At 34.4% G+C, this 19,874-nt stretch overlaps 1 protein-coding gene across 2 annotated transcripts in view; it reads left to right on the top strand.

Annotated features, from left to right (window-relative positions):
* Positions 1 to 18,163, top strand: part of LOC135682350 (uncharacterized) — a 31,203-nt gene extending 13,040 nt beyond the window's left edge. Inside the window, exons 13-29 of one of the 2 annotated variants that reach the window (XM_065197210.2) lie at positions 307 to 383; positions 1,153 to 1,217; positions 1,657 to 1,732; positions 2,447 to 2,555; positions 4,000 to 4,072; positions 4,623 to 4,657; positions 5,362 to 5,426; positions 6,247 to 6,298; positions 6,810 to 6,876; positions 7,543 to 7,636; positions 8,336 to 8,405; positions 9,036 to 9,094; positions 10,628 to 10,673; positions 14,386 to 14,506; positions 15,037 to 15,102; positions 16,167 to 16,218; positions 17,927 to 18,163. In XM_065197210.2, coding sequence (XP_065053282.2) covers positions 307 to 383; positions 1,153 to 1,217; positions 1,657 to 1,732; positions 2,447 to 2,555; positions 4,000 to 4,072; positions 4,623 to 4,657; positions 5,362 to 5,426; positions 6,247 to 6,298; positions 6,810 to 6,876; positions 7,543 to 7,636; positions 8,336 to 8,405; positions 9,036 to 9,094; positions 10,628 to 10,673; positions 14,386 to 14,506; positions 15,037 to 15,102; positions 16,167 to 16,218; positions 17,927 to 18,040 — 1,241 coding nt within the window. In that variant the 3' untranslated portion in view covers positions 18,041 to 18,163. Of the gene's footprint in view, positions 1 to 306; positions 384 to 1,152; positions 1,218 to 1,656; positions 1,733 to 2,446; positions 2,556 to 3,999; positions 4,073 to 4,619; positions 4,658 to 5,361; positions 5,427 to 6,246; positions 6,299 to 6,809; positions 6,877 to 7,542; positions 7,637 to 8,335; positions 8,406 to 9,035; positions 9,095 to 10,627; positions 10,674 to 14,385; positions 14,507 to 15,036; positions 15,103 to 16,166; positions 16,219 to 17,926 lie in introns of both variants that reach the window. The other variant, XM_065197209.2, reaches the window with a different exon arrangement.
* Positions 18,164 to 19,874: the final 1,711 nt, after the last annotated feature.

Below are 19,874 nucleotides of genomic sequence, written 5' to 3'. Positions count from 1 at the left end.
TCAACTCCATTTAACGTCCACAGTTGTCTGATGATCGCATTCATTGTGAATCTCGAAATTGCTAACCGCTGTTCTTTACGGCATCAAGCGTTGTATGACAAACCGTTCTTTCTCTTCTGCCCTCCTCCACACTCTTCCGCAACGCCCTATTTTCCCCCACGTCCCACTTGACGCTCTGGAACCCAGAGTAGACAAGCCGTTAAAACGGTACTTTTCAACCACTTCGATTCTTACATTTCCAAAAAACTTAGAGACGTGTTGTTACACTAGACGTTTTATAACCAAATATTGACCCTTCATTTACAGGCAGGCAAATTGTAAATACACACACTTCAAATGCCAATCTTTTTCTCACTGCGCATGGCAAAAGTAGTCTTGAAAATGTAAGTACACTCTGATTTTATACTCTAAATCGTTTATTGAAAAGCTTATATTATCTCATTATATAGTTCATATCTTTTTCATTTTGTCAAAAAGAATGAAGCAAAAAAAGTCCAATTTTAATTCATTCACTTTATAAGGCTATGACTGTGAGTACCTTCTCGTACTCAGTTTCAAAGCATTATCGAAATCTTATTCATTCTCTTATTATCTTATTTGTGTCATGTATCAAAATTTTAGCGTTGAGTTAGTTGTACAGGGTGTTCACTAAAATTTAGCTCTACAGGGTTCCCATTCGAAATTTCAAAACCCATCTGTTATTGAAGCATATAATAGCAACAAATATTTTGTTTCATTTTGGCAAACAGCCCTTTTGACACTAAGAGAACTTACCCTGGCTCAGCCTTCATAAGTTTAGTCCCAGTTTTTATCAAACAAAAATAGATTGATCCCCAGCCAAAAAGAATGAAAAACTCGAATTTTTTCAGGTGTACCTTTTTTCTCTCTTTTTAGCTCATTATGTTACCTAATTTCTCCAGAAGTCTTTGGAGATACTGGAGTCCAATTTTTTCTTCTTTAGCTTTTATGGATAATAAGAGCATTCAACCCTTTGACGTGGTCGTATTTTAGAACTTAACCATAAATATTTTCTTTGGACAGCATAAACATTCTGTCTTGAAATACAAATACGTTTTGTTGATTCACTGTATTACGTAGGTGACGTACCAGCAAGTTGCTTTGCATATTTGAAATCTCTTTTCTCTCCTAAAGACGACAATATCTCCAGATGGTGTAATATGTGTTTGGAAACTTAACAACTCAACAGAACCTCAGATGTAAGGATATCTTGCAATTTTTGTTTTGTTGTGTGCATTGTTTACAGAATGTTTGTTCACTTTTTTTTCATCCATTTTTTTGTTTACCTAAGCTGTTGATATTGAATATAGTACTAATTCAATCCATCAAATGGTCCATTTACATTCTAATGACATGACTGTCAAATTACTCTTTTTTTCTGGACAAGCAGTCCCATAACATTCAGGATCTGTTAAGAATCATTCTATCCTTCAAACTTGTTGCAAAACTTGTATTTTGCACTTTAAGTGGATTTTTCTTGTGTTCTTCTAAGTTATGTAGTGAAAAGCAAGAAAATTGTTCGAACAGATTTTTAATGATGTATTCTGTAAGATTTTTAATGATCACACTTCTGTAATCTATTGGGCGTCATTTTCCGTAATTTTAATGAGATGACCTCATGTTTCTGTTTTACATCAGGTACTTGTCTTGTGGCTCGACTCCAAAATGTTGCTGCTTTAGTCCAAGAAAGCCTTCGTTCGCTTTCGCAGGAATGGTACGGTAAAATTCGATGCATCTTTTTTGAAATTATGTATAATTGAATAGTCTGGTTTGTGTGAATGTGAATTTTGATACGTTTGTTTAATACTAGGACTGCAAGCTTTTTCTTTGTTATTTGAAAATTGCAAGCATTATTGGTCGTTCACATAAATATTGGCCTTAAACAATATCCAAAGGTTTTCTGTATCTTTTCTGTACCATCTCATCTGTACCATCTCAAATATTTTAAAAATTGCATTTTCAGGCGTGTTTTCTAATATCTTGTATGTTTTGGTCACTTTTTCGTTACTAAATTTAATGATGAATAATCATTGATAATAATTAAAATATCTATACAGATGAAACCTTCTCGGTGCCAAAAAAACTGTTTTCAATAAAGGTCCTATTTTGAACTTAAGTATTTGCATCGAATTAGAATCTTATATAATTAAAATGCATAATAAATTTAAGTTTTATTATTTTTGATTTTTATGTGAGATTAAATCGATTAAAATTAAGAGTTAAAATCAATTAAAATTGTTTAAATATGTCTTTGCTAAGGCCTACCAATTCAATGAATGTTTCTTCAACTGATGCTTGAACATAACTAACTAAGTTTTGTTTCGTTTTGGTTTAAGTTTCTTATGTCACTTCGTGCTTCGTTGTAGAAAGCAAGACCTTGAAACTAATCTTCGTCATCAACTTATGAATTTTGTTACCCTGCTTTTAGGAAGATGGCTCGGTTTCGGTATGGGATTTAAGAGAGCCAAGCTCGTTACATAACCGAAAGAAGCTCGGCGAAAAGGAGATCGTTTTGAGATCTGAAACATTTTCAACAGGTATTGCATTAGCTTCACTGAATTTTGAATCAGTGCTTTTTGTGATGATTTATTTAACCTATTTCTTGGTGAGTTTACTTACATTTCTTTCGTATTGCTAACACCTTTCCGGACAATTTTTAACTGGCTGTGATCTGTAATCTTGAAAGTTCAACAGTCCTTTTCACTCAGTAGTCACAAAGATCAAGTCTCCGACAACTTTGAGTCGGTATAACTTAAATACCATATATATTCTTTACATGTTTAGTTGTGATTTAGATCATATAAATTTTCTCCAAAATTACAGAGGATAAGCTATCTATTCAGTTTAAGAATCTTTCAACCATACCTTCATGTTTCCGTGGTTGCAATATTTCATGCCATATTTTCTATACTGTTTTCCCTATGTTGTATTTCTAGACTTGTAATTTCAGAAATATTCTTGAATATTCTAGACTTTTTCAGAAAAAAAAATTGACGACTCTTAAATTTATAATGTCTATATGTTACATATTTATAAGCACAGAAATATTTATATAACTCCTGCATCGAACTAGCAACTTAGTTTCTTGGAATCCACAGAAGCAGTATTATTGTGCCTTCCTTATCTGATTTTTCTCTAAATGTTCTAACCAATCTAATTCTATTTCAAATCTTCCACGTTATTCTGAAATAAATAATTAAATCATAGCAATCGTTATCGATGGACGAATAGAACGTAGAGTACTTGTTTTGAAGGGTCTAATTTGAAAACCTGTTCTTTTTCAAGCCATTAAATAATGTATCTGTTTTGGGTTATCGATACTTTTAGAGCAGCCTCCGTTATATGGAAGCCAATTTGTTCAGTGGCACTAAGCATCCTAGCTTTGGATCCGACAAGCCTAAGATAATACAGCTCAAAAATTCAAATACTAGCAAATCGCTCATTACAACTATCTCTTTAAAGCTAGCACTTGAAATGAAATTTCAACCAATGTAAACACAGTTAAGATTGACAAATCGATAATTATTCAGTTCTTATATTTGTGACGCTGTCAGTGTATTCTAAAGTCAACTCTGTCTAATTCGATTTCGTGTTAATTCGAACTTTTGCTAAATCGAACAAATTTCTTAGGTCCCTTTCTAGTCTTCAAACAAACGTCATTACAAAGAGCATCGAAAATTCCAATCTCTACAATTTAACTTTTCGTAATCCGACCAATTCAGTCCCCCAAGGAAAGCAACCTTTCTAGTTCGGGCTTTGAATACTCCTAAAATTGATGTTTTGATCATATAGACAACGTCTATAAAACGAAGAAATAGGAATAACTGAGGCAAAATCAAGATTTTTGTATCAAGATATAAATCAAAAATTTTGTAATTCGGACATATTATTGATCCCCCAGATAGTTTGAATTACACAGCATTGACTTGTGTCTGCAAAATGGAGACAATTTTTACATCTTTGTTTATTTTATCTTTTTAGCTTCAGTTTATGGTGATGATAGTCATAGTAGCTCTGTGGTGTCCATCGAAGCAATAGCTCCACCCGAGGAAAGGTACTTAAATTCACGAAAATTCAGAATCTCTAGACATTGTCTTCAAGGCCACAGGCTCCGACTTGTGTAGAACTTACACCCTCTATGATAGACGACAACCTTAGAAGTCTATCTTAGATTTTATATTTGATCGTATTGCGTATGTTACCCGATATACAAAGAGAGATAATTTCATGGTTAAAAGCTTTACGTATGGAGTCAAAGTTTTAAGTAATAATATCCTGAAGCATTTGTATCGTTTTAGTCCTGTTTATATTCTCTAAGGCAATCGTTCCTAAGAGATGAACAAGAACAGCGCGAACTAGCAAATAACAGTCTACTGAATGGATAATCATGTCGTGTTGCGAAAACATAGAATTTGATATATATTTCTGTGTGATGTCTTCGCACCATTTCTCGTGGTATTAGATTGTTCTCTGTCATTTTGCGCCATGCCTGCTCAACGTTCTTATTAAAAACCTGTATTGCAAAATTTTGAGAAAGGCTTTTATATTTCATGCTTTTCTTGTTATAATTTTTAGTTTCTACTAAAGTTGTTTCCTTGTAGTAGCAGTGCTTCTGATGGAAATTCCAGTGATTCAATAGGTTAGTGCAAAATGTTTTATTGTAACAAAATTTCTAGTATTCCTACAACCCCGGTGTGGATGGTGTTGGGATTTTGTGTTCCCGCTCAGCAATGTTTTATATTAACGCCGGACCTTGAATAAGCGCCTGTTTCGAATAAACGCCGGATGACGCCGAAGGCATTGTAACAAGCAATCAAAATTGTTGTCTGAAAATCAATCAACATATTCTTGGCTACCGATGTAGTTAAGCTAGGTCCGTTATTGAACTTAGATCGTTTGAGCGAAGATGAATACGCTGGGTAACCAATTTGGATTTTGAAATACTCACTGGGGGGCTTTTATTCGAGTAAATACGGTAGGTTTGAATAGTGGAAAACGGTAGATGAGGGGCTAAGCTATATTTGTTTTTGCGTTCTTTTCAACACCTTTCCTAGGCCTTATAATATTTTGCTGTTTCCCAGCATCTTTGAGTTTCCGTTGAAAAACATGTGTTCCATTGGAATAATTTAAAATTAACTTAATGGACTTAAAGACAAGTGCATGCTTAACAACTATTCATAATTCATATATTAACGATGCAATACACGCTTTTTTAATGGAACCTAGCTGGAACCTGGTTCTTTAGTGCGGCTATAGAGAGCCTGGGTCCACCTTGGGTGGGTCAACTCAACCGGATTTGAACCCGAATCGTTTGATCTAATCTAACCAATTTTCTATTCACAGCAGCAGAAACTGGAGGAACGTTACAGTTGGCTTCTTTAGAGGAAAATGGAACAATTAACATATGGGTATACATGTTGTTTACATTTACATAATGATTGATCGACGATGGCCATGAAACCCTGTTTAGAGAAACCTTTTTATGGCTCTGTGCCTATTATTCTAACAATTTACTCTTATTTCCTGATTTCAAACTGTTTCCTCAATGGTTCTAATATACCCTTCATTCCCCATTTATTTTGTTTTTAAGAACTTTCTCTGTCTTTTATGCTCTGAAAGCTTAGACTTTTCTGTTTTGCTCGAGGGCTTTTTATGCTTCAAGTATTTCTTTTTGTTTCATTTCAAACCGTATCAGACTGTGGTAGCTAAATATATCAACATCAGTCCAAACAATCTAAATTTTCCGCCCCGAGAAGGCAATTTTACATTAGTCTTTGAAGTCTCAATCTTTTCCTGAGTTTGTTATCTCTTTGGAAACCACTTTAGAAATATGAATAATTCCATTCACTACTCATCGATGATGACTTGGCACCTCTTCAGTTTTTTAGATTTTTTTCTTTTTGATCCGTTGTCTTATTGCTTTTTCACATATAATTTATCATATATCCTCGTATTTTGATTAAGTCTTAGGTTAACAATTTGACTCCTTGGTAATTCGTTTACTAAAAATTTGATTATCCTATTTACTACAAATATCGATGATTCTCTTTGCTTTCGTCAAATTTAATAACTGGGACATATTTTTACTTTTAATTGAAATTTGACTTATTCAACATTATCTGTGTTGCCAATTTTCTACGAAATATTTTTCCAACTAGTAGAAAATAGAGATATCTCCGTTGTTTCTTGCAGCCAAATCTTTAAGCATTTTCATCAATTCTTCAACAGGTCGTTATTGAAATGTTTTCACCAGATCCTGGTGGCTCTCAGCAGGACCTAGGTAACTTTATACACTTTCTATGTTATTTTCAAGAAAATTTAAATTATTATAAAACATGCCATTTGTCAATGGCGTCGATGCCTTAAGCTGATGTAGATTTTAACTTCTTTGATGGAATAGGTATTACTAACAAGGGAATTACAATTATTGATAGGTATTATAATTTAGACCTTGTTTGATATGATCCTATATCATCTCCCTCTGATATAGAGACATGCTTTGCTAGTTGTTCATAGCTATAGCCAGAGGGGGGAGGCCTTTTTTGTTAAAACCTAGGTCCCCCCCTTCTTTCTTCCTCACATTCAATCATGTAGTACTTGGATACTCTTCTCTAGGCCATTCTTGTTAATAACAGAACACATCTGCACCTCAGTGCTCCCTCTCATCAAGATTCCTCCCCTTAATTTCTCCCTCTCCCTCAACCCTATCCACTAGTCCACATTTCCCTAGCGCTGCATGCCTCATTCCAACTCCCAAACGTTGAATTTTTATTGCAATGATTTTTCACTAGGTCTACTTCCTGGAGGAAAAGTAAAGTTGGTCAAGAGTGGATCAATAACACTTCAGTTACCTAGAAGGTATGTGATCAATAAATTTTCTCGCGTTTCTTTCAATACATGATTGCATGAGATCAAAGAAAAATTATAACGCACTTTGATGCGGATTTTAGAAATTAATCCATGTGAATCTTTGAATGGATTGGCAAGTATTAGATCCAATATTACATCTGCATTACATCTGATATTTTAGTCGCTAAGGAGAGTGTGTATTTTTTAAACCACAAAACTGTCAGACTAAAATTACAAAACGAGTTAAGTGTAGATATTGTATTGATGGCGATCTAATACATCGCTTGAATCAATAGACTGTCGATGATTTGAGCCTTTGCATATTCAGATAATGGCTCAAACTGGAAAAATTTCGATTCATCAAGCAGAATTTTTTTGGCTTGTTAAAATCCACATCGCTCCCTTTGCATATTGCAATCAGTGCCCTTAAGCTTGAAATTTATCTGAAGGAAGCAAAACGAAAATATTCTCAATCAAATGGCTGTGCACTTTGATTTTTGCCATCAATTCGAGCAAGATCATGTAATACTATGTCATATGCTTTAACTGCTTTGTCCGTACTCTTTCAGCCCAGCGTTGCTGCTTGCTATTCGCTATTAAAAGTCTTTGCCCGTATAGATATGCTTTCATGAATTAATATCAATGTGTATAAAAGAAAACTCTCTTTTTCCCCAGATTGATAGACCCCAGTCAAAAAATTGCTTTCACTGGCACAGCGCTTCATGTAGAACCCAACCATGGCAAATCACTGTATATTGGAACTGAACAAGTGAGGCATTTATTGTCGTAGTTACAATAGTTGGCTGCATGTCTCTCTTTATATAAGTTTCTATAGATTAAAGCCACTTATCGCCCGTGTTACTGTTAACAGACAGATTTATATGTCATTTTAGCCTAAAAAAGAAGTCAATGCCGTCTTTAGGGCTGTGTTTTACTGGAGGCCTAGTCCATTGATTCATTTATTAGTTGCTTGGCCTTTTTTCCACGAAACTTTCTGGGAACCTGTGACAGGACAGATGATTTTTTGCCTGTTAATGAGAGAAGAAATTGCTGGAAATACCTCTTCAAGCATGGAGCACAGAGTGCCCAATAATATTCTTAACTTTGTCCGAGTTGCAACTTTAAGTATTTGGCAGCTGCAATTTTAGGTTTTATTTTTGTGAAAATGTTTCTGTCAACTGTTATCTCAGTACCTATGCTGATTCAACCTCTGTGCCTGATAAGATAATTATTTTATAAATCAATCTGCTAACATTTTTTCACGTTTTTCTTCAAGATTTTATTTCATTTGCCACTATCCGGCTATGTTCTACATTTAACTTAAAGTCCGGACTTCTCTGGCAACCATCCGGCTCTTGCTGGACCATTTCTAATTAATATTTCCAACACTTCTAAAGTATTAATTGTACTGAAATGATTTACAATATGCTTGTATCAGTGTTCAAATCACAAACCCGTTTCATTCTAGGGCGTGGTTTTACATTCAAGCAGATTTGGTGACAAAGTCACACCAAAAGCGTTCTACATTTCTGACAAAGGTAGTTGCAAATTTTCTCATACTTTTACAAATCATGCATTGCTGCGTCGTACAGAAAAAAGCAATGTCGCTACTTTGAATTTCACGTCCGATAGAATGGAAAATAGACAAAATTTGTTGAATCTGTTACACATTTTCTGCGATATTGCAAATGGATGATTTGGCGTTTGCTAACGAATTATTGTGGTTATTTTGGCTTGGTTCAGTAGCTCTAGAACCAGGCCCAATTTTGATGGTTTTGTAGGGAAAATAACTGTTCTCTGGTGGCCATATTTCAGCTAATTTGTAATGCATTTAACAGATTTTGAGCATTTTGACGTATGTCATGGTATTTCAGATTATCTAGGCAAAATATTTGTAGCAAAATCCAAAATATTCTAAAAACATGTATTTCTACAACCGTGCTAGTCTGAACATAATTCATGAATAGTCTGTCTATATTTCACGAAGCACTTCACTACGGACCAGTTAAAAGTATCTTTAATGTAGAGTCGTGTATTTTAAGTCTTTGATATATGTAATAGAATGTGAAACAATTTCATTTCATGTTTTGACGAATTTCCATCTTGTTTTTAGCACCTTGTCTATTTCACCAGAAAACTTTCAGCCTTTTTTACCTTTGCACTTGTAGATACACCTCGCATGGTTTCATGTATAGACCACGCTTATTGGAAAATGCCCTACATGTTGGTAAGTGAATTATTGTTTGCTTAGTACAGTCAAGAAGTAGCTGCTATTGTTGCTAACATAAAACAAAAATGTTTTTTATGCGCACGCATGCAGACGTGACTTGCCTGCCCGCGTGTCGTTTTGTCCCGATTCGAACATTTTTACGGAGTTGATTAATCATCTACTTAGGGTACATTTACATCATTTAATTAAGGCTTGGAAGGCACTTATGCCATACTTTATTTTCAAATCGCTTTTATCAGCTCGATTGCAATGACAGTTCAAAATTTGCATTCTGTTCTGAAATATATTTTTTTGAGTTTTGGAAACGCTTTTAATCCATTAACTTTTTTTAATACTACCAGCTCAAGCTGTCGCTATTTCCTTTTCTTTTGACTGTCCATCCAAAAATTCCTTAAATTCACCTACAGATTTCACAATTCTCTGTTAATTCATTTCTTCTCCTGGTTTTAATCCGGAATGAAAAACTCTCTCTCATAAATGCTTCACAGCAATGACTTCTAATTTTGGATGTCAGAGCTCTCCCTAATTGTTGCGTATTGATTTTGAAGTCTAAAACATTACTTTTCAAGAACATATCTTACTCTATCACCTGCCTTTGCTATTATAGGAAATCATTAAATATTTAAGACAGAATAACAAAACTCTAGAACTGCGTCATCAATTATTGAAATAGCTGTGTTTTTAGCTCTCTATTTTTGGCTGTTGGATGAAACAAAATAGACTGAAACGAAATTCTTAAATAAGTATAAGTATTTTTAGCAACCTTCTCAATGGAACCAATATCCACGATGATTTGTGGTCTTTGAATTTTGTCGAAATTTTTCTTCTTGTCTCGTAGACATGAGAACACGCTAGAATAAATTACATAACATATAAATATTTTAATTGCATAGACATGCTTTCACCTCTTTGATGCTTTAGAGCTATTCTCGGAAACTATTTCTATGTCTTTTGTTGTTAACATTTGTTTTCGACATGCATTATAAATGTAACATGTTTGCGATGGTGACATATAAATGAATTGATATTATTTTTCTTTCTTGAAGTAACGACAAAACAAAGTTTAAAGCCATGATTCCACAATGGCACAATTTGTGCCCTTGAACATCGAGATCTCTTGATTTCGGTCCACTAATAATAACATTTATATGTATCTTCATAATCATTATTATTATCATTATTATTATTATAATTAAAAAACTGTCAGCAATAATTATACGCACATCCTATTATATATTCTGTATGCGCAATAAGACTTGGACAAACCCTGAACTGCTCTCCTTCTAAAGATTCTTTGCACTCATATGATTTTATTTAAATGTTATACTTTTACTTTTGTAAAATTTTACTATATGATTTTACTTTTGTAAAATTAGTAAACTTGTCACCAGGCTAGCCGATAGTAACTACCTGTAAAGTGAGGTTACTGTTGTAAGTAGAAGAATATAAAATAAAAGATGTTTTCATATTATTATATAATATTGTATTATTATATTATATATTATTATATTATTCCATAATATTTTTTAGATTGGATGCACCGATGGGTCAATTGCACTTCTCAACACTGAAAAAGGTATTACTTTTTTTTCTATATCTGATTGTAAAAATTGATCTGCTAAGTCTATAATCATCAACTCGAGAAAAACTAATGTACTTTTTATGTTCATAATAATATAGAATCGCAATAAACGAAACGATACTACAAGGAACTTAAGAATTACATTACAACCTTGTGGCTTTTAACGATTAACTACACTTTTCTAAACGTCTGCCCCAAAATAGATGCAGAATGATACAGTCTGAGGATTTTTAAATTGTGTATTTGTGCAATCTATACCTATCGTAATTGGAGGAGTCTTGGCCAACGGCTTGGGTATATGGCATTTGTAGGTTTTTAAAAAGAATAGAGGGGTTCTTAAATTATGTTTCTGTCTTCTAAAGTATTTTGATGAGGAAGTTCGTTGACAATGCCTAGCAAAGGGGCACCCCGTATCAATAGATAATTCAGGCAGAAAAGACACTGTTAACAGATGTTAAGTACAAAGAAAAACAGTTTCCATGCTCTTACATTTGAAGGTTCTATTTTGCGAGGATATATGAAATCCCTGTTTCTGCAAAGTTAGAAACAATGACACCATCGCTTCAAGGCGTTAGTCCTCGTGGTATAACAATACTAACGGATCAAAGCGTGAACTTCGTCAAATACAAGTCGTTTGTATTTGAAAAACTTTTGTATTGGGAACATAAAGTTTTTTTCCTTTCAAGAGAGATCGCACGTTTTAAGATGTACCTTAGCCGTGCAATTCGAGCCCATTGTTGGTTAAATATATTAATAGAACGACCATCAGAAAAAGTTTGGTTTTAGTAAATTTTTGCCGAGCTCATGACCAAAATGTTTGTTTACTATTCGCAATCAAGTCAATTGCAAGGCTCTGTTAGATGATATGGCACTGTTAGTTGCAAAATCGAATAATCAATTTTCGTGATTTTTTGTGGATACGAACATATTGTTGTCAAAGCTGCTACGCTTTGAGTGCCTGGGAGTTGTCTTGTGTTGTTTAACCTCTTAATGAAATGTGCTGAGAGTTTTTGAGAGAAATTAGTAAACATTTCATTGAGGTTTGATACCAATTAAGGTTGATGTATTAATTGACTTCCACAATATCCTAGCCTTTGCCTCTATATGCTTAGATTGCATTAATTTAAAGCCATTGCGTGTTCGCCGCGTGACGTCAATAAAGCTTACGCGCTTACTTTTTGAATATTCTACTAGCGCACCTTAATGATAATCGAAAAAAGATCGCAATTTCGTTCTTTACGGAAGCACAGCAGTGCCCTGTCATTTCGAAAAATTCACCGGTAGAAATTCAAACTGGCAACGAGTGTAAACAGATGGAACCATCAGAAACAGAAGAAATGACGTCGTGGATAGGAATTCGACATCCTGAACTGTACAATGATATGAATTTGATCATCAGAAATAGTGGGATCGTTTTCAAAACACTGCTTCATCGGGAAGATAACCAGCAAAAAACGGTCGTTGCATACTACAGGAGTTTATTTAGCTACTTTCAAAAATGCCTATGATAATGGATTTTTGGGTGCGACGATGACTCAGTGGCTAGGGTCGCTGACTACAGACCCTTGGTTCGTGTCCCTGATATGAGCAAACGTTCTCTCAGTGTGAGGAGAGTCGCCAGCCCTCTGTAATTCCAGGCATAGGAATCACGAGGTGTGGTCACATAGAGAGGAAGGACCAGGACACTGCTCGATAAGCAAAGCTTTTCATTCCCTTAAAACTACCTTCGGAAGCTAGGTAGAAACAAATACAATATAATGGAATTGTTGATAATACTTGTAATGATCCGAATGGTAATATTGTCAACTCAGCTTATAGTAACTCCGTTTAAAGTCACACTACTGGCTAAGGTCACATAAAATTTAGACTCAATTATGCAAAACTTTTAAATTTATCCCTGTTTACAGTAACACTCCTTTTACAACCACAAGTTTCCGTGCAACATCTCGCGTCAGTATTACGGAGTCTATTGTAGTGTTTCAATCGGCAGCCTCATTCACAAACTGCCTCTTTCATAAACTTGTAATGAGAAAATCACTTTTTTAGGCTGTGCCCTATCAAAATGGTTAGGCTGTCAATGCATCAACCCTTGCAAAGCTCCCCAACTGAAAGACCAAATCTAGTCAGGAAATGCGCTTATGCTACCTAACGCGATAGATAAAGTTTACATTAAAACTCCCTTTAGGCAAAGAATATAGTTGCATTGCTAGTTTCATGCGATGTATCAATGTACTATAATACTATGTTCAAACACGTTAAGTTGTCTATTCTTGAAACCATGCGCTCCGCATAGAATATTTCCCATACAAATTGACGTATAATTATTATGATAAACCTTCTGAAAAAAGCAAGATACGAAAGCTGATAATGCATCATGTTAGAAGATTAAAACGCATCACTTCACAACTAAACTTTTAAAGTCTCGCTGTAGTACTAAAATACTCGCAAAAAATAGTCTGCGAAATGTACGATGCAGATGTTCCTTCTATTGTACCTGAAGATGCAGATGTTCTTTGTAGTGAAAGAAATGTTCGTCTGCTCTTATATTCGAAGATTGAATGATTTTTTTCGAAGAGAAGACGCCCACTTTCAGAGTTTTCAATCAGAACAGCTTCATTAAACAACCTCGCCCTCAGAAAGAAAAAGCTTTGGCGCCTACCACTCAGCAAAATCGATAATTCAAAATTACATTTGATGATGCTAATTAATAACAATTTTAATCGTCTCTTCCTTTTTTAAATATTGTATCTTGAAAACATTATGGATATAGATCTTTAAAAATTATGGTGATAATCACGAAAGTTGAACCCCAGCAGATTTATAAGTGTCCTTAATTTATTTTCTTGTGGACATTTGTGGATCGATATTTTGTTGGAGAAACTTTTGTAATAATTTCCATTAAATGCCCATAAATAAATTCTCAGTTTCATTCCACATCGAGCCTTGGTGAGTTCATCTTGTTTTTTTATTGAGATAAATGTAAATAACAGGCCAACCAGGAAACTATTCAGAATGGATCGTTTTATTCATGATCTGTTGAACTTAAAAATGGAGCAAAAGATTGATGTTCCTAATTTTTCGTATAAATTTTAAATCAGGAAAAATTTTAAGCTCTGTTGTTGCTGATTTATCAAATTACGTCGACTATATTGCTGGTTTTATAATTGCAATTTCGTGGTTTAAACCTCGTTGGAAATTTTTATTCCGTATTCGACCGTATTCTCCGTATTCGCGAAACTCTAACTGTTGTTACATCCTGCTTACAAACAACGAAGGGACCTTTGAAGATGACAGAAAAAACGGAAATATTGCACGTTATACTTTTATCAAACATTGGATAGTGAATGAGAAGTTGTACGCTGATTTGAATCCAGATTTGCGTCAAATGTCCCTGATATGGAAAGTTCAGTTCAATTCAGTTTAGTTCAGTTCAGTTCAGTTCAATTCAGTTCATTGCAATTCCGTTCAATTCCGTTCAATTCAGTTCAGTTCAGTTCAATTCAGTTCATTGCAATTCCGTTCAATTCAGTTCAGTTCAGTTCATTTTAAAATCTCACTACATACAAATGCCATTGGAATAATTTCAACAAATGATTACACATTAAAACAAAATAACAATCGCAACATTTATCTCAACCACCGTGTCTTCAGCTGCATTTTCACATTCCGTTGAGTTTCTTCATGCAAATTCATTCTTCCTTTTTAGAGTATCCAATCACGACTTGGGAAACATTTGGCCAAGGAGCTGGGATCCTGCGTGTCAAATGGCTGCACAACAAACCTAGTGTGTTTTGCACCTTAGATAAAAATTCTGTTTTCTGCGTTTGGTAAGCGGTTCTACATTTTACTACTGCTCTTCTTGTACTTTTTATCTTCTTCTCTGTTTCCTTGTTGATTTCATACTGGCACTTAATAGAAATGATTTCTGTGATATTCATAAGGACCCTTATTGAAAGCAGTGTATAAATATGTGTATCGTTATTCTTCCTTTTGTCTCTTCTACTTTTATCTTCTTCTTTTAATTCTTTGATACCGCAAAATTTGAAGAAAAAGAAACTTAAAAGTGGAAGCACATCACACTAAGCACATGCCGCCCTCAGATAATATATGTTTTCACTTCTCTGTGCTCTTTTCAAATGCTCAGTATTTGACTAAGCTTTTCGATTAATTGCTATTTTAATTTAAGCTATTTTAACTAAGATTTTGGTCTAAGCTTTTTAACTTACTGATTATTTTCTTTCAATTCATCCTATTTCTTTCTTTGCCTGTTTTGTACATTGGCATTATAATTTAGGTTTTTGATATTCCAATTTCAAATTGATTTTATCAGCGATGGTATTATGGTATTACATTGCAGGGATTTGCTTAAATCTGATGCGTCACCGATTTTCAAAGAAACGCTGAGGAAAAGTTCAAAGGCAAAGTGAGTATGGAAAGATAACTCATTTTTAGAAGCCAAAAAAATATCTCAAAATGTTGCCAGTAGATCGTTTGCGACAGACATTCCTATTTATCACATCAGTATAATTAACCAGAAACTTGTTGAAAATAACAAATACCAGCTCATTTTATCTAAAGAAATTATTTGTTTATATATAAGAAACTTCTAGCTGCGAGTGACATGTGAGTGCGTGGCTGATTTCAGAAGAGTATCTCTTGCAAATTGCCTATCTTCTTGTACCTTTCTACTGCAAAACTCAATAAGATTTTAAATAAGATTCAAAAGGACTTTACACTAGATAAAATATGACTTTAAATTGGATTCAATAAGATTTTGAACAGAAGCAGCGCCAGGCATTCAAAAACGAAGGGGCTAACCGATTCGATATAGAAGCCAAATAGTTTCTAACAGATAGAGTCTCGATACCAAAAAGAGATTTTCCTTCGACACGGGTAACATACTTTGTTGGGAGGTTGTAGTTCCCTAACTCTCCTTCTATGACCCTTAATTTTATGAATCGATGTCACAGTGTTAAAATGTTAAAAGATTTTTAATACAATGTTTAAGCATAAAAGAACAACTAAATTTAGCAGTTAAGATCTCCTTTTAGTGTTATTTTAATTGCTGCATCTTCGTTTTGTTAAACATTTGTGCTAAATATAAATTAATTAGACACCCGACTTTGTTGTCACGAACTATCGACGAACTGCTGCTTGCATTTCCTAAACCAAAAGCTGCGCTTTAGTTGCTATTTTAAAGGAAATGTTTTATTACTAAAATCTTTGAATATCTTCTTTATGCCAAGGGAGAGGAATTTTTAACATTGTCCCCTAGGTAAAGGGATATGAATTCCATATCTCCATAAACTAACCAAATAATCTCTTAGATAATTTATTCAGGTTTTGCTGATCAAAAAATAGTTGTTTTCTGGTAGATTCAATCATTGTGTGATCAAAGGATCGAATCTTGCAAGTGTCCTTCTACAATGCTTTATTTTTGGCAATGTCATGTTATTTTTATCAAAAAATTGTTTTATACCACTACAGGTCGCTCGACTTTTCACTCCTCGGAGATTCTTCTGATAAAAAACAGCAAGTGGTGAGTTTAGCAAAGCGTTTAACTTGAGGACAATGTATTTTGATCATCCGTAATGTGGCTGTATTTGAAATCCCAATTGAAATTACAAAGGCCTGGTTCTTGGGGTTATCAAGCCATGCCAGAGACCGTTTGGGCTGATTTTGTTTCAAAGAGCAACGCCTTTTCGTAGGTATAGAATGTCCTGGAATGCAGTAAAGTTTGGTCTTAATTTTGAAAGATGATCTTGCATTCTGAGATCAGGAACTTCTATACCAATGAAAAACTGACATTTCAGCTCCAGGCAAAACGTTGTTCCCAGATATTAGCAGCAATGGCATATTTGTGAAAATCAGAATGCCTAGATATAAAGCGATTCGGCAGTAGGTCGATATTTGTTTAAGATGACAGAATGCACCGAAATTTATATTGAAGAAAATTCAAAATAATTGGGAAAGCCTTTGGTTTTTTGATATAGGTGTTTTAGAATCTGTCTACATCAAGACAAAAGATCCTGACTTGTTTATACAGAAAGAGTTCCTTTCGTAAATTAAACATTTTACGCTACCTGAACATTTGAAAACATGAAGAAAAATCATTGCTACAAGAAATTGGAAGAGGATTGTTCGCGGAAAATGTTAGGAATGAACTTATTCTAATCTGTACAGTCTCTACGTATTTTGGTACATTAAAAATTTGATGCAGTCCCAAAGTCAAACCAATTTGCCATGAGTATTTTCTTAAGTAAAGACACTAGCTTAGAAATTGCAAAGCTGAATTTTGTGCTTAATTGAAGAAATCTTTAAGTATAAATTACTTTAAGAGTAATTTCTTCTGCCTGGATTGCTCAAATAATTTCTTTGTGATTTTATTTATATCTCTTTTTTCCACGACAAGCAGTGAAATTTTGAGTAACACCTGAAATTTCTTAAGTCACGCATTAATGACGTTAAACAATTACATTTCACACCGATATCCATATATGGTGTGCAGCTGCAGATGTAACCAATCGCATCGGTTTTTGAAGTGTTATTTTTCCACCTCTAGAGAGTTTAAATCCCCATAGGGAATATACAGGTTTTAAGGTTGTAATCTATTAGACTTTAAGTTTGAAGAAGTGGAAAACTAGATGAAAAGTCTTGGCTGCAAAGACTTGGAGATGAGAAAAAACGAAGTCAAGAATTTTATAATAAACATTGGTCAATGTCAGCGCTCGTAAGGCCCGGGTTATACGTCGTGCTTCTCGTGTGCCAAATCAAATTGCTGAATTAAGTACATGAAAAGCTCGACGTATAACCCGGGCCTAAGCGATAATAAGTGCGAACAATTTTACTGTCGCGAAATCCCAAGGACCATGGCCCCTCAGAAACCCGCGAGTTTTCCACTGGTTGGCACTTAATGACAATTGACGTATAATATCAATTTAAAAGTCATATTAAAAACATTTATTGATAAGAACCAGAATATCTCCAAATGAAAATAGAAACGTTTATTAGCAAACCGAGCCTATGTTATGTGACTAATTTGGTTAAGGGTGGTATTTTTTACACGTTACAGAACAATAGTTACACTTGTCGACATTTTAATGTTATACACGTTACAGAAAACCTACGAAAAATTCCGATGTTTTTAGCTATATAAAACACATAATCTCAACCAGTACAATGAGCTCACTTATTAGAGGCAAAGCTGTACAAGCCTTGCTTTTATTCTAACGTCTTTCTACTTCCAGGTTGTTTTCTTTGACGACAATACGGCTGAAATTCATAAACTTGCTAAATCTCTTTGTGGCAACTCAAATTCAGATACAAACGAGATTCTGTCTCGTTTCGAAGACATCTCATGATCTGCGCACAAGAATTTGGTAGTTCATGAACACTTAATGTACAGAAATTTGTTTGTAAATATTACAGCATGGTGGAAGAAGAATTAAATTATTGTTGAAATTTTGAAGTAGTTATCAGTCCAATTCTCTGGGTCATTTTTGTTGAAACAGTACCTTGGGTTCCGTCTGCAGAGCACGTGACCTCACTTTGCCACTCGGTTGGATGATTTGAATTTTTACCGATACAAACAATATTGACGTCATCGTTGAACGTTGGTCCAATATCTTTTGGCTTATTCAAAAAAAGAAGCTCTTTTGCGTAATAAACAGCTGTCCGCAAGATTTTTCCCTTGGCTTATGTAAGAGTTTCGAAATTGTCTGCAACTCACGATTCACCTTTACTCGATGATCTTTTTTTAGATAATTTGAAGCTCGATTGCTCTTAATGCTATTTTAATTTCAACATTGATTCTTATAAAACTACATTTTGCTTTTGAGACGGCTAAAAGCTATTTTGTATGACATTTTCAGCATTCCTCCGCTTTCTTACCGCTAGAGACAATTTTCAAAAACTAGCGTTTGCTTCTAACCTTTGTTGCTTTGTTTGTTGCTTTTACCAAATATGGAATTTTCTCGAACCCAGCCTCCGTAACTATATCATTTCGGGCGCTGTATTTGGGAATACACATAGGGCTTTGTCCAAAGAAGATGCTACCTTAAACTGTTTGCATTTTATACAAAGACTAAAGCATGCCTAAAAAGTTAACAGCTTTACTTTTAGCATTTGTTTCCATGTTTCATCTTTTGTATTACGTGATTTTATGCAGGCTACACGGATCTATAAGTGCAGGGTTATAAAATGATTGAAGATGCTTTAGAACAGTATTTGCGAACATAAGTGGGAATTTTCCTTGAGGTGAAATCTACATCTGGGCAAATCTCCTTTGAAGCGAGGTCATGGCCTTTCATTGAACTTATAATTGAAAAGGCTTCATCGTAAGAAAGAGAGAAGCTGCTTTTATTGACAAAAGTGATCATATTATGATTTTTTCTTCAGGGTCTTAATACATTTAAGATTGCCTGACATAAGTGAATACCGAAAATCTCACGAAGATATATTTCACATTGTTATTAAGCTGTCTCTCTTTGGATCGAGATGACTGCTTTGTGCTCTTTTTCTAAATGGCTTTGTTGACAGTGTTGACAAGAATCTTAACCCTGTCTACAATGAAATTTACGTTGTCTAAAACTCGACCGGCATTTCTTGTAACAGTCACGTAAATGCAGCATGGACTGAATTTTTGCCGTGTTTAAGCCTTTATCGATATTAAGGTACCAATCGCTTCTTCATTGAACAGACTTGTGACAGTTGGGGTGATCAGAAAATATCAGTTTATTGTTGTTTAAATAGGAATGCAACTATATGCCTAAAGCAGCATTTCAGATTTAGTATCCATTGCTTGCTTACGTGGCTAAGGCTCTATTTCTCAAAAACCTTTGAAAATCACTAATTAACGCGTGCATTTTTTGAATGGAAAAAAGACAGTCTTAAAGTTGCTGTCCTTGACAACACTTGCGTGCTTAAAGTTGCTGTCCTTGACAACACTTTGCAAGTTACAATTTATGCTCTTGAATAGCAGATTCATTTGAATATCTAAATTGGTCTTTTATCTCTTTATAGTAAGTAATAAGCAGCAGTGGGACATGAGGGTTCACTGTTAGATGTGTTCCAAGAACTTGGTGCAACTGTCGATTTCTTGTTTTCAATGAAAGTACCCATACATTGTTCAAATCAGCCTTGCAGAATCATGGTCTTTTTGGTAGACTTCAAAGTAGAAGATAACATTAAAGATGG

This window comes from Rhopilema esculentum, chromosome 16 (assembly GCF_057945365.1).
Source record: "Rhopilema esculentum isolate cy_ngs chromosome 16, ASM5794536v1, whole genome shotgun sequence".
NCBI classification, from domain to species: Eukaryota; Metazoa; Cnidaria; class Scyphozoa; order Rhizostomeae; family Rhizostomatidae; genus Rhopilema; species Rhopilema esculentum.
Note: the sequence above shows the minus strand (reverse complement) of the source record. Positions and strands in the feature narration are given on the sequence as shown.